Below are 13,262 nucleotides of genomic sequence, written 5' to 3'. Positions count from 1 at the left end.
ACGTTTGGTAGCACACAAAGTGTTCCTCCGGTAAACGGGAGTTGCATAATCTCATAGTCATAGGAACATGTATAAGTCATGAAGAAAGCAATAGCAACATACTAAACGATCGGGTGCTAAGCTAACGTAATGGGTCATGTCAATCACGTCATTCTCCTAATGAGGTGATCTCGTTAATCAAATGACAACTTATGTCTATGGCTAGGAAACATAACCATCTTTGATAAACGAGCTAGTCAAGTAGAGGCATACTAGTGACACTCTGTTTGTCTATGTATTCACACATGTATTATGTTTCCGGTTAATACAATTCTAGCATGAATAATAAACATTTATCATGATATAAGGAAATATATAATACTTTATTTATTGCCTCTAGGGCATATTTCCTTCACCTCGTACCTGCACAAACAATCAAGAACCTTGCAACCAACGCGATAAAGGGGTTTTCAATCCCTTCATGGCCACTTGCAAAAGTGAGATTTCATAAAGATAATAAGATAAATATTTTTGGTATTTTTGTTGTATAGATTGGAAAATAAAGATTGCAAAAATAAACGGCGGCAAAAATAACAAGTTGATAGGAAAATAATATGATGGAAAAAAGACCCGGGGGCCATAGGTTTCACTAGTGGCTTCTCTCAAGATAGCATATTCTACGGTGGGTGAACAAATTACTGTCGAACAATTGATAGAAAAGTGCATAGTTATGAGAATATCTAGGCATGATCATGTATATAGGCATCACGTCCGCGACAAGTAGACCGAAACGATTCTGCATCTACTACTATTACTTCACACATCGACCGCTATCCAGCATGCATCTAGAGTATTCAGTTCATAAGAACAGAGTAACGCATTAGGCAAGATGACATGATGTAGAGGGATAAACTCAAGCAATATGATATAAACCCCATCTTTTTATCCTTGATGGCAACAATACAATACGTGCCTTGCTGCCCCTGCTGTCACTGGGAAAGGACACCGCAAGATTGAACCCAAAGCTAAGCACTTCTCCCATTGCAAGAAAGATCAATCTAGTAGGCCAAACCAAACTGATAATTCGAAGAGACTTGCAAAGATATTAAATCATGCATAAAAGAATTCAGAGAAGAATCAAATATTGTTCATAGATAATCTTGATCATAAACTCACAATTCATCAGATCTGGACAAACACACCGCAAAAAGAATTACACCGAATAGATCTCCAAGAAGATCGAGGAGAACTTTGTATTGAGATCCAAAGAGAGAGAAGAAGCCATCTAGCTAATAACTATGGACCCGAAGGTCTGTGGTAAACTACTCACACATCATCGGAGAGGCTATGGTATTGATGTAGAAGCCCTCCGTGATCGATTCCCCCTCCGGCGGAGCGCCGGAAAAGGCCCCAAGATGGGATCTCACAGGTACAGAAGGTTGTGGCGGTGGAAATAGGGTTTCATGGCGCTCCTGGATGTTTCCAGGGTATATGAGTATATATAGGTGAAAGAAGTAGGTCGGTGGAGCCACGAGGGGCCCACGAGGGTGGGGGCGCGCCTACCCCCCTGGGCGCGCCCTCCTACCTCGTGGCCGCCTCGTTTCTTCCTTGACGTCCACTCAAAGTCTCCTGGATTGCGTTTGTTCCAAAAACGATGCTCGCTAAGGTTTCATTCCGTTTGAATTACGTTTGATATTCCTTTTCTGCGAAACACTCAAATAGGCAAAAAAAAACAGCAATTTGCACTGGGCCTTTGGTTAATAGGTTAGTCCCAAAAATAATATAAAAGTGCATAATAAAGCCCATTAAACATCCAAAATAGATAATATAATAGCATGGAACAATCAAAAATTATAGATACGTTGGAGACGTATCAATACACTCCGTTGGAGATGCACAACTCTCGGTAACTGTATGGCAGGTTGACTTTTGTCTTAATGTGTTCCAAGGCTTGTAAAAACAAGATGCTATCCTACAGAGTGATCTTTGGAGGAACAAACCTATATGAGCCTGACTACTGGTCATAGTCTATGAGATTAGGGTGATCTCTAGTAAGTTCATGAACAGGCCAGGAGTGACCAATATGCTCCACCCGAGGGGTCAACTTTCGGCAGCCTAGTACTGGTAAGACACTTGGTGTAACTCCTTCGCGCCAAATTGACAATTCAAGGCCTAGTCCGTTGTTCAGTTGTGGAGGAGTGTAGCTATGTGTTTTAGGTGGATTTGCAACCTTAACGGGTCTCCACTGAAAATACTGGTATATCAAAACAGTGTTTGGAACAGAGGAAAACACCATGGGCCTTCGGGATCTGGTGGGGGGTTGCTGAATATTAGTTCGGCTATAGGCCCATTTAACAATTTCACAAAATCCCTAAGGGCCATACTGTCAAGGGAGCGGTGGGAAGTTTAGTCCCACATAGCTAGTTGAGAGAGATGTACACCAACTTATAAGGTGAGCTCTTCTTCCACTAGTATGAGTTGGTGTGAAGGAAGGAGAGGTGTTCCACACGCGTGCTCCTCTGCCGCCCGCCTCGGCACGCCTCGCCTCGCCTCGTCAAGACGCGCGTCGCGGGTTGTGGGAATGAGCCGAGCCGATGCAATGTTTTGCGGTCAAAATTGGAGAGTCCATTACAGACACAAAATGAATATGAGACATCATCTTCATTGCGGAAATGGAAACGTCCATAATAAATACGCTTTATTCCTGTGGATGGAAACGTCTGTAATTAAATGTGCTTATTATGGAGATGAAATGTCTGCAATTAAACGTGTTTATTGCTTGACCGTTCTCCTACCCAACTGGCAGCTCAGCCAAAGACACACTTCACGCGTCCACTGCTCCCTGGTCGTTCCTTTCACAGTGGCTGCCTTCGGTGATCCCATCCCGTCTACCGTGTACACGGCTGACGGGAGAGCAGGCCTCCGAAACCCTGCTTCTCCAGATCCTGTACGGGAGAGAGGCGATTAGGTTTTTGGGAAGCGTCTCCTACGCGACTGCTCACCTCTGTTCGACTACTTTCTATATGTCGACTACTTCCGTGTCACCTTCGTCTTCACCATGAGCACTGACGCCGATCGCTTGGCTGTCGAGAAGGCCGCTGCTAACAAGAGGATCACTAACGAGGCCAATGCCTCCGCTGCTGCTACGGCCGACTGGCCTACTGGAGGGTATAACATATTTACCCCGCTCCTATTTATGTTCATGTGTGCAGTACTAGTGGTTTGCGTAGATGTTTCTACTATCTGCCTAGTACGTGCGTACATCATCAAAATTCAGTATGTCATTAGCACTATCTATGTCATGTTCATGATTTATTATTGGACTAAATTAATCGAACAATTGCTTAATTTCTCAACAGAAACAAACCTAAAAGAACACAACATGGGCTCGAAGAGGCGCGCGAGAAGCCCATCAATCGACCCGCCTCCACCGTCCCGGCGCCGCCGACTTAACAGCGGGCCACTGGAGTGGAGGGACTAGCCAGCACTGCCCGGCGACGTCCTGTGGGCCATCCTGAGCCTGATCCCGCAAGCGGACGCCCTCCTTGGCGCGGGGCTTGCGTGCGCCTCGTGGTGGCGGGTGGCCGCCGGCGAGTCGCTGCTGTGGCGGCACATCAACCTCGCTGACGAGAAGACGTAGGGGCTGTTTGGTTCTAGGCCTAACCATGCCACACTTCACCATACAATGTTGCCACATTTGACTAAGGTTAGTCCTTCCGCAGCCGCGTTGACGGCGACGTACTGCCCTTCCTCATCCACGGGTACGCACGCGTCGATCGATCGATCGATCTCGTCTCCTGAATCTGCAACACGATATGCCTGTGCTAACAGTAACTTGCAGCGCGCCGTCACTATGGAGCCTCCACGTGACGCGGCTGCACGACATGAGCAGCGAGAAGTTCATCTCGGTGGTGGACGAGAAGCTCCCGTTGCTCGAGGAGCTTGTGATGTCGCACGGCCTGATCAAGGAAGACTCGTTAGTCGCTCTCGCCCACCAATGCCCACGCCTCCGGCTGCTCGACACCAGCCGCTGTGAGACCCTGTGCCACATTGACAAAGGATCACGAGACATGCTGCAGAGCAGGATCAAGGATCTCCGGCTGCCGCACCTCCGTGGATGGCCTCTTCTCTGCCGAGAGCCGCGGCAGCCCGTGTATTCATCATAGATTAAAATCGCGGGAGAAACGATTTCGCGGCGGCCTCTCCCAGCAGCTATAGCGGCCGCCACAGCGGGCAATCGCGGCAAATAGCGGAAATTTTTCTGGTGGGGGAGATGATTCTGGAGGGATTTGTTGATTGTTGAGCCATTTATAGGGATATGCGAAGGATTTCGCGGCAGCAGCCATAGCGTAGCGGCGAGGCTCCCAGGCAGCTATAGCGCAACTATCGCGGCTATTTCGCGGGCTATTTTAATCTATGGTATTCATACTCAGTGCAAACGCGTTGGCAACAAAATGTTCTATTTGAACAAAAGAGATGATGCGTGGGACACTGTATTAGGAACCTGAAAAAATGACAAATTTTCTTTTCCTAAAAGAACACAAGAGGGATATATTTAGGGACTGTCTATTTGACATTCGACTATTTTTCAATTTGACAACATTCAAATTTCATAGCAAATGAACAGATGACACCTGTATGTCCCAAAAAAACCTCCCACCAGCCACTTTATTTTCTGTATTTCGGCAAAAACGGGTCGGGCATAACCCTGCCCCGGTTTCCAGTAAACCAGCCCCACCAAACCCTCCCTAGACCACAGCTAACAGCTGGCCACAACTTCCCTGCTTGCCATCAACTTGCTACGCACGGAAAAGGGAAACCCCTCTCCACCCCTCCTACATAACACCATAAATCTCAGCATAAATTTCACTGTAATCTCAACAGTAGAGAAAACTTAATACTCTGCAAATAGTTGATCAGTAGCAGTAGAAAAAACTTGCATAGTTGAAGAAATTACACTGAAACAACACCTGATGCCTGAAATGACAATACACAGGACAGTAGCAAAACCATGCCAACTTACACTGAAAATCAGGGTATTGCCTAAAATGGTAACAGACCTACAGTGTAACTGCCGATGAATTACAGTGAAATTTGTCAACTTACACTGAAACTACCTATGGAATAAACTGCAATACAACAGTAATTACAGTGTAAATCCCATAGTAATTATAGTAATTCGAGTGTTAAAGTGTACAGGGTAAAAATACAAAACGAATTACAATGTAAAATTGCCAATCAATTACAGAGGGAAATGGGGAAATGGAATGTAACACAATTTTTACACTAGCAGAAACTTTCCGAATTATACTGTAATTCATCGGCAAATGGGGAAACCCCCCTAGAGATTACAGTAATTACTGTGTAAATCATTTGGACTGTTCTAGAGATTACAGGAATTATACTGTAATTCCTTTGGACTATACATATGTTTGTTGTACTAACACTGACATTTCTTTTCCAAAATATGCAGATGGGGAGCATGACAAGGATAATAACAGAAGACGAACTACTGTCAATGTCACATGAAGATCTCATCCTAAATGTAAGTACCAATAAACGTCAAAAACTTATAAGAAAAAGCTGAGTACATCAAAAACAAAATCTAACATACAAAAACACTGCAGGAATCATTTTCTTTTATTGCGCTCCTACACTCAGACATTATATACAAGGTAAGAAAAAATTCTTACAAAAACAGTACTACTTTTACAGCTTCTTGGAAAAGAAATGGGTTTCATTTGTTGTGATATTACAGCAAGAACTATATTTTATGAGCATGTTTCTTACAGGTACATTCAGCAAATGGAGGTGCATCGAGTAACAGAACTCATAACAGCAACAACACATCAGTCCATTCGACAGTAAGTGACAAAAATTTGGATAAACTATCATGATCTGACAAAAATAAGAGAGCTACTTACAGCTTCAGTACTATTCTGCAGACATTCGACGAAATGGAAACTGAAACTGCACCAACCGAAGAAGGTGCAACAGAAGAAAACCCCTAGCATGCAGACCCTTTTGGCACCATAAATGTGGAACAGGTAAAAGACCAAAATTCACTAACAAGATACATACATAGAAGTTGAAAACTAGTAAGAAATAAAATACTGAAGCAAATTGCTATGAATGCAGGTGGCTGAAGATGATGACCCCAGTTCAGCAGCAACAAGAGAAAACAATAGTTGCCAGAACAATGAAGAAACAAAAATACCAGAATCAGAGCACTCACATGAACAAGATGACAATGAATACCTCGATGAAGAAGACATTGAGAGATTCCTGCAAAATGAGCAAGAGGCTGCATCAGAGGGCAATCTAACTAGTAATTGACAAATGGAGGTGCATCGAGTAACAGACTGCATCAGAGAGCAAGAGGCTGCATCACATGAATGATGTACTAAAAAACAGTAAATAATAAAATGAATAAGCTAATAGTGAACGAGAGCATCATGGCAAGAGGAAGAGGACTAACCACATTTCTTCTACGAACAGATGATAACTTCCTCTTCAGTGATTTTCCTTTCTGAAAAAACATAAAGCCAAAAGTCACCTCAACAAGAGAAAATAACAAACAAACATAAAACAGCAAGAACAAGAAAAAAGAAGCAGATAACCAACTTGATTAACATAGAACTTGAAAAGAGCTTTGTCAAAGGCTCCTTCATCACCAGAAAGAAAGAAAATATAAACCGATTACATAAAATCAAAAAGAAAATATAACTAGAAAAAATAAGAGAAAAATAACTACCGTAGACATTGGATATGATCCATCTTCCGCAAAGTCATTAGGCACGAATGGTTCACGAATAGAATCTGCACTCTCAAAAGATGACATTAACGGAACATCCTGGTGAGAGACTTTCTGAAGCTTTCCCATAAATCTAAACCTGAAAATTACAGAGCTAAAGCATGAACATTACACTACAAAAAATAGGCGCAAAAATATATTATAAAAACATAAACTAAGCAAGATGATTACGGAATAAAACTACATTAAAACTACACTGAAAAAGGGGTAACTTTCCTCCCAGAATTGTTGTGTAATCATGACATACTAGATAGTGATTCTAGTGCATAATACACTGTAAAATCGGGGCATATACACTGTAAAATACATGAGTAGTTGGGCTAAAATTACTGTGTAAATGCTAGGACAAATTACACAGTGATTCCATGGCATAATACACTGAAAAATCTTGCATATCTCAGGACACTGTAAATCAAAGATTTACACTGGAACTAGGGGGAAAACTACACAGTACTGTTACGACAAATTACACTGTAATTGGATGATAAATTACACAGTAATTCTGGAGCATTTGGAAGTATTACACTGTAAATTACACAGTACTACTAGGACATGTTACACAGTAATTACAAACATGGGCATGAGAATTGCACTGTAATATGGGAGTATAACACTGTAAATTACACAGTCGTAAAACATGGGCATGAGAATTACACAGTAATTACAAAAAAAATATGGGAGAATTACACTGTAAAAGCAGGGACAGTAGTTACACTGAAATTATGAGGGGTAAGATCCACAGTAATTTTGAGCTACAAATACAAAGAGATCCACTTGCACGACTAAAAATACACTGTTGAAATTACTAGGATTGTGAAGTAAAATTACTGAAATTACACTGTTATTTACAGTGTAAGTACACCGATACTACAGTGCCATTACATAGTTAGTACACTGATATTACAGTGCAAGTAACAAAGTAAATACACTGATATTAGACTGTAAATACACTGATATTACAGTGTACTTACATAGTTAGTACACTCATATAACATTGCAAGTTACAAGGTAAGTACACTGACATTAGACTACAAAATACACTAATAATACAGTGAAAGGAAACTGAAATTCGACTGGAAATATCAGTGGAAAACACCAGTCTAGGGGGGGGGGGGGGGGGGTAAAAACACTGAAATAGAAGCATCAAATTCAGTGAGATTACTTTAACACATTCAGACACACCTCAGCTACCAGGGGAAATCACGACCAGCCACCTACAACTATCATCTAACAGCAATAATACAGTGAAGGGGTATTACAGTGTAACTTTGGGGATGTACAGTGAAGAAGCACAAGATAACAATACATGCAGCACACCAACATAATACAGTGAACTTCAGAAATACATTACAAATATGCATCGGGCATGAAACTGCAGCAAATGAAAACTAGGGGAAAATACGGTCTAAGTCAGAGATACAACACATAGAAATTCAGAACCACACTGTGATGAAGGCAGTGCTACTACACATGCACAGTGAAGAACAGGGAGTATTACAGTCTAGAACAAGGGAATCTACAGCAGGTAGAAAATATGGGGATGAAATAATTCTTGTCTACAAGGACACATTAATCCCAAAAGCATAATTACACTGAAAATATGGGATGAAATACACAGTAATTACACTGGAACTACAACAGTAGCAAGGGATTACAGTGTAAATAATCGTAATTCTTGCGGATTACACTGGAAACAGGACCCTGGAATTAACAGTACTTGTAGATTACACTGAAATTTCGAGAAAAAATACACAGTAATTCTAGGTCAAATTACACAGTAATTGTAGAGCTCAAACTACGGGATAAATTACACAGTAATTCTAGAGCTCAAACTACCGGGATACATTACACAGTAACTGTAGATTGAATTACACTGGAAAACAGGACACAATAATTATTGGGCAAAAAATACTAGAGATTTGACCTAGCGAATTGCACTGAAACTACAACAGTAAATCTAGAGTGAAATGGGGCAAAATACTAGTGCTTTCACTGATACACTGAAACTGGGGCAAAAACCACAGTAAAACTAGAGTGAATTACACTGAAAATGGGGCAAAAGAAAACAGAAGCACTAAAACTACAGGAACAGAAAATGGGGCAACAAACACAGAAATAATACTGTGAATTACACTGAAAATGAGGCAAAATACACAGTAAATATAGAGTGAGTTACATTGAAAGTATGGGCTGAATTACACAGTGACTAGTGCAAATTCATAGTATATGACATTCCAAACTACAGGGATTACAGTCAGTCTGGGGCAAAAAATGCAGTAAGTCTACGGTACATAACACTGAAACTAGGGGGATATACAGTAACACTAAACCTGCAGTTCAATCACCCAGGACTTAAAAGCACATACAGACACTCACAGGCCATAGAGGACATGCGCATTGCATCTAGCACAGCCCAAATGAGGAACCTAACCACACCTAAAGCTACCAACACACCAAAGGACGAACCCTAGAAGCTACGCACCGAGAAATGAACAAAAAAACACGCGCTCGAGAGGGAAATTGAGAGACCAACAAACAGCAGGAGGGGGGAATCGAAGAGGAAGGAGAGAGAAATCAAGCTCCACTGGTGGGGGATCTCGGAATCGACATGAACAACAAGGAATCGCTCTGCTGCCCCGAGCGCCTCTTCCTCTCTCTGCCTCGCTATCTCCTCACTCCCTTATCTCTACAGTGCCGCACAAATGAAAGAGAAAAACGATGCCGAAAATTCAAAAAGGACAAAAACCAGGAGAGGGAGGGGCGACCCGGCGGACGGTAACGGGCTGGACAAAAAACCCGAACCCGACAAAGGAAAACAAGCCCGAAAACGAGACAGCCAAGCACGAATCTCCTCGCAACAGCGGACGGACAGCGATTTGAATGTTGGCGAATTGAATAACAGTCGAGTGTAAAATAGCAAATCCGTATATTTATCTTTTGCTATTTTTGCACATGACACAAATTGCCATATTTTTTCGCTATAGCTAATGGTGACTCCCCTACAGCGTATTTTTTCGCTATAGCTAATGGGAGGCGCAGACTCTGCACGATTGATAGTGTGTTGATCAACGACATTATAGAGCTACGGACCAGGATCTTATTATGTCTCATGTGGTGGATTTTTTTTCTCCTCCGTCCTTTCGGCTAAACCCGAATCGGGCTTCTTGATCGCTTCCTCCCTTTGGGATGATTCTCGGAGAATTACCAGCAAGGAGAACGAGGCCCTGCTCACTCCTTTATCTGAGGATGAGATCCTAGAGGTCATCCACTCGGCCAACACCAACTCAGCTTCGGGTCCCGATGGCTTTTCTATTCCCTCCTTCTGGAAATTCTGGCCTTAGTTGCGTACCCTTGTGTGTAATGTTATCCAAGGCTTCTGTTTGTGGACGGTTGATATTTCATGGTTGAACTATGATGTCATTACTCTCATTCCTAAGGTTAAAGGAGCCGACCTTATTTCAAAATTTAGACCTATCGCCCTTAATGATAGTTTTGTGAAGTTCCCTTCCAAAGGTGTCGCTAACCGCCTCTCCCCCATCGCTCATCGGGCCCTTAACCCTTTCCAATCGGCCTTTGTCAAAGGAAGATTCATCTTAGACGACATCTTGTGTTTGCACGAAATCGTTCATGATCTTAGGGTGCGCGGCACCAAGGCTGTGACCCTTAAGCTAGATTTTGAGAAAGCCTACGATTCGCTGAGCTGGTCTTTTCTGCGTCGGGTCTTGTTGGCCAAGGGTTTTGATGGGGCTTATGTCCATAGGATTATGCAGCTGGTGATGGGAGGTCACACTATAGTCTCGGTTAATGGTAGGGTTAGCAACTTCTTTCCTAATGGTAGGGGCCTGAGACAAGGGGATCTGGCATCCTCGCTTCTATTCAATTTCGTCGCGGATGCTTTATGTCGCATCTTATCTAGGGCGGCCACGCCTGGCCACATTTCCCCTGTTATCTCTCATCTTATTCCCGAGGGCGTCACACACCTTCAATATGCAGACGATACGATCATCATGGTTGACTAAATGACGACTGCCTTACTCACCTTAAGTTCATGTTGTTATGCTTTGAAGCCTTATCGGGGCTCAAGATCAACTTCTCTAAGAGCGAAGTGATTGTTACAGGAGTATCTGAGGATGAGGCCTTGCGGGTATCTCAACTGCTTAACTGCTCTTCGGGCTCTTTCCCCTTCAAATACTTGGGACTTCCAATCTCCCCAGATAAATTACTTCCTCCGTCACAAAATAAGTGACTCAACTTTGTACTAGCTTTAGTACAAAGTTAGTATAAAGTTGAGTCACTTATTTTGGGACGGAGGGAGTATTTGCCAAAGACTTCGCCCCGGCGGGGACTAAAGTAGGTAATCGTGTTATGCCGTGGAGGGGCAGATATAACACTCGGGCGGGCAAGGTTGCCCTCATTAACGCTTTCCTCTCCTCCCTCCCTAAGTTTTTGATGGGTTTTTACCTCCTCTCGGGTGGTATTCACGGTGGGTTTGATAAGCATACGGGTGCTTTCTATTGGAACACTGCGGATAACAAGCGCAAGTATAGGCTGGTCAAATGGAAACATATTTGTAGGCCCAAGAACCTTGGGGGGTTGGGCATTATTAACACTGCGGTCATGAACAAGTGCCTTATCATCAAATGGTGGTGGAAAGTTATGTCGAATGCGGAGGGCCCCTGTGGTATAATATCCTCAAGACTATATACTTTCCTAACTCAAGTCCCATGGTTGCCTCATCCTCGGGTGGATCTCAATTCTGGAAAGATCTTGTCAAAGTCCGCCCGCTGTTTAAATCCCATGTCAAGTTTATGGTTCGTAATCGCATATCCATCCAGTTTTGGCTCGATTGGTGGTGTGGTGACTCTCCTCTAGCGGTGTCCTTTCCAGTTCTTTTTTCCTATTGCCCGAATCCGGAGATCTTCATCTCTGAGATCTTTGATAATAATTGGGACTTGGCCCTCCGAATTTTTCTATCTCCTGAAGAGTTTAATGACTGTCAGCATCTTGTTGGCTGCATTCCCATTCTCTCGGAGGGGGAGGACTCGGTGGTCTGGCCCTATTCCGCCTCCGAGGGCTTTTCTGTTAAGTCGTTGTATGCTAAGCTCATTTCCAGCACTCCTACAACTAAGTTTAAGCTAATCTGGCGTGCTCGCATCCCTCCCAAGGTTAAGGTCTTTCTATGGCAAGTTTATAGAGGGCGGCTGCATGCGGCTGATCAAATCCGTAAACGTAACGAACCGGGTTCGGATTGTTGTGCGCTGTGTGGCGAGTTGGAGGACACGAACCATATCTTTTTTAAATGCGTCCTAGCCAAGATGGTCTGGTGTTGTATCCGGTCCTGGCTTCGGGTACCATGGAACCCCTCCTCCTTCTCTGATCTTAGAAATCTTGCTCGTGGCCTTGTTGGGGCCACCAAGCGAGTGTTCTAGGTCGGTCTTGCGGCTATTTGCTGGCCCTTTGGACTACTAGAAATAAATTCACCATAGAGCATATTTTTCCTGCTAAACCTGCTGATTGTTTATTTAAGTCTTGCCTATTCTTGCAGCAGTGAAGATCATTGACTAAGGAGGCTGACCATGACACTTTCGACCTGATATCTTCCAAGATTCGGACTTCATCTTTCTCTCTATCGCAGCATCAGACATGAGACTAGAGGAACTTGGTGGTCCCTTTTGTTGTACTCGTTCTGCTTTATTCCTAGTTCTACGGCCTGCGTGTTGTCTCTTGGCCCGGGAGCCATGTACCTCTATACTGTTCTATTCCTATCCCTCTGTTGTGACCGTTGGTTTGTCGTGCTGGGTGGTTTTGTGCTGTGACCACTGCCAGATGGCTTTATTTATAAAGTCGTGTTGATGCCTTTCCTCTAAAATAAATTACCATATTATAACATTGCATTTTTAATCCATGTTCTCTCTCTCTAGAAACATAGACACTGCCCAAAACCAGCCTCCGTTTTTGGAGTTAAATCCACAGAACCACCATATTCGTGTCATGATTAGCGGAAAACCACCACTTTACGATTTGTGACATTTCACATCGAACCAAAATTCTGACAGTGGCAAAAACACTAAGTAAAAAATGATCACTTTGACGTGGCTGATCACGAGCCAGTGGGCAGCAGTGACGGTGTGGTGTAAACAGCCGTCATTTTTCTTCCAGCGCACGGGACGAAGCTGCTGGGTCAGGCCGGCGTGTTCACTCGTTTTTCGTGTACCAGGCTTGTTCGTCAACTGGGCCGGCACGTTCACTCTGCTCATTCCCAAACGCAACCAAGTGCTCGTTCCATCGATAAATAGCCGCCCGTTCGGAATGCAAAGATAAGTGGACTACGAGCGAGCAACTCCACCTGGACTACGAGCTCATTATGGTGGTGCCGCCCGTTCCATCGATAGACAGTCGCCCGATCGTCAACTGAGCTCACGATTCGTCAACTTTGGTTCTCTAGGTCTCAATACAAAGAACATGTCTA

General features: G+C 43.4%; 1 protein-coding gene across 5 annotated transcripts; it reads right to left on the bottom strand.

Moving 5' to 3' along the window:
• Positions 1-4,428: 4,428 nt before the first annotated feature.
• LOC123166023 (uncharacterized) lies at positions 4,429-9,485 on the bottom strand. 5 transcript variants are annotated; one of them, XR_006483329.1, is made up of 6 exons: positions 6,734-9,485; positions 6,604-6,644; positions 6,458-6,508; positions 6,215-6,264; positions 5,904-6,000; positions 4,429-4,814 (listed from the first exon to the last, which is right to left on the bottom strand). XR_006483329.1 is itself a non-coding variant. In XM_044583783.1 (5 exons), the coding sequence occupies exons 1-5, from the start codon at positions 6,860-6,862 to the stop codon at positions 4,779-4,781; spliced, it is 363 nt and encodes a 120-aa protein (XP_044439718.1). In that variant the 5' UTR covers positions 6,863-9,485; the 3' UTR covers positions 4,429-4,778. The 5 variants fall into 5 exon arrangements, 2 of the variants coding, with proteins under 2 accessions (XP_044439718.1, XP_044439719.1); XM_044583783.1 differs by lacking the exon at positions 6,604-6,644; XM_044583784.1 differs by lacking the exons at positions 5,904-6,000; positions 6,604-6,644.
• Between the last annotated feature and the right edge of the window lie 3,777 nt (positions 9,486-13,262).

This window comes from Triticum aestivum, chromosome 7D, assembly GCF_018294505.1.
Source record: "Triticum aestivum cultivar Chinese Spring chromosome 7D, IWGSC CS RefSeq v2.1, whole genome shotgun sequence".
Classification (NCBI taxonomy): Eukaryota; Viridiplantae; Streptophyta; class Magnoliopsida; order Poales; family Poaceae; genus Triticum; species Triticum aestivum.
The sequence above is the reverse complement of the archived record's forward strand: the minus strand, read 5'-3'. Positions and strand labels throughout refer to the sequence as shown.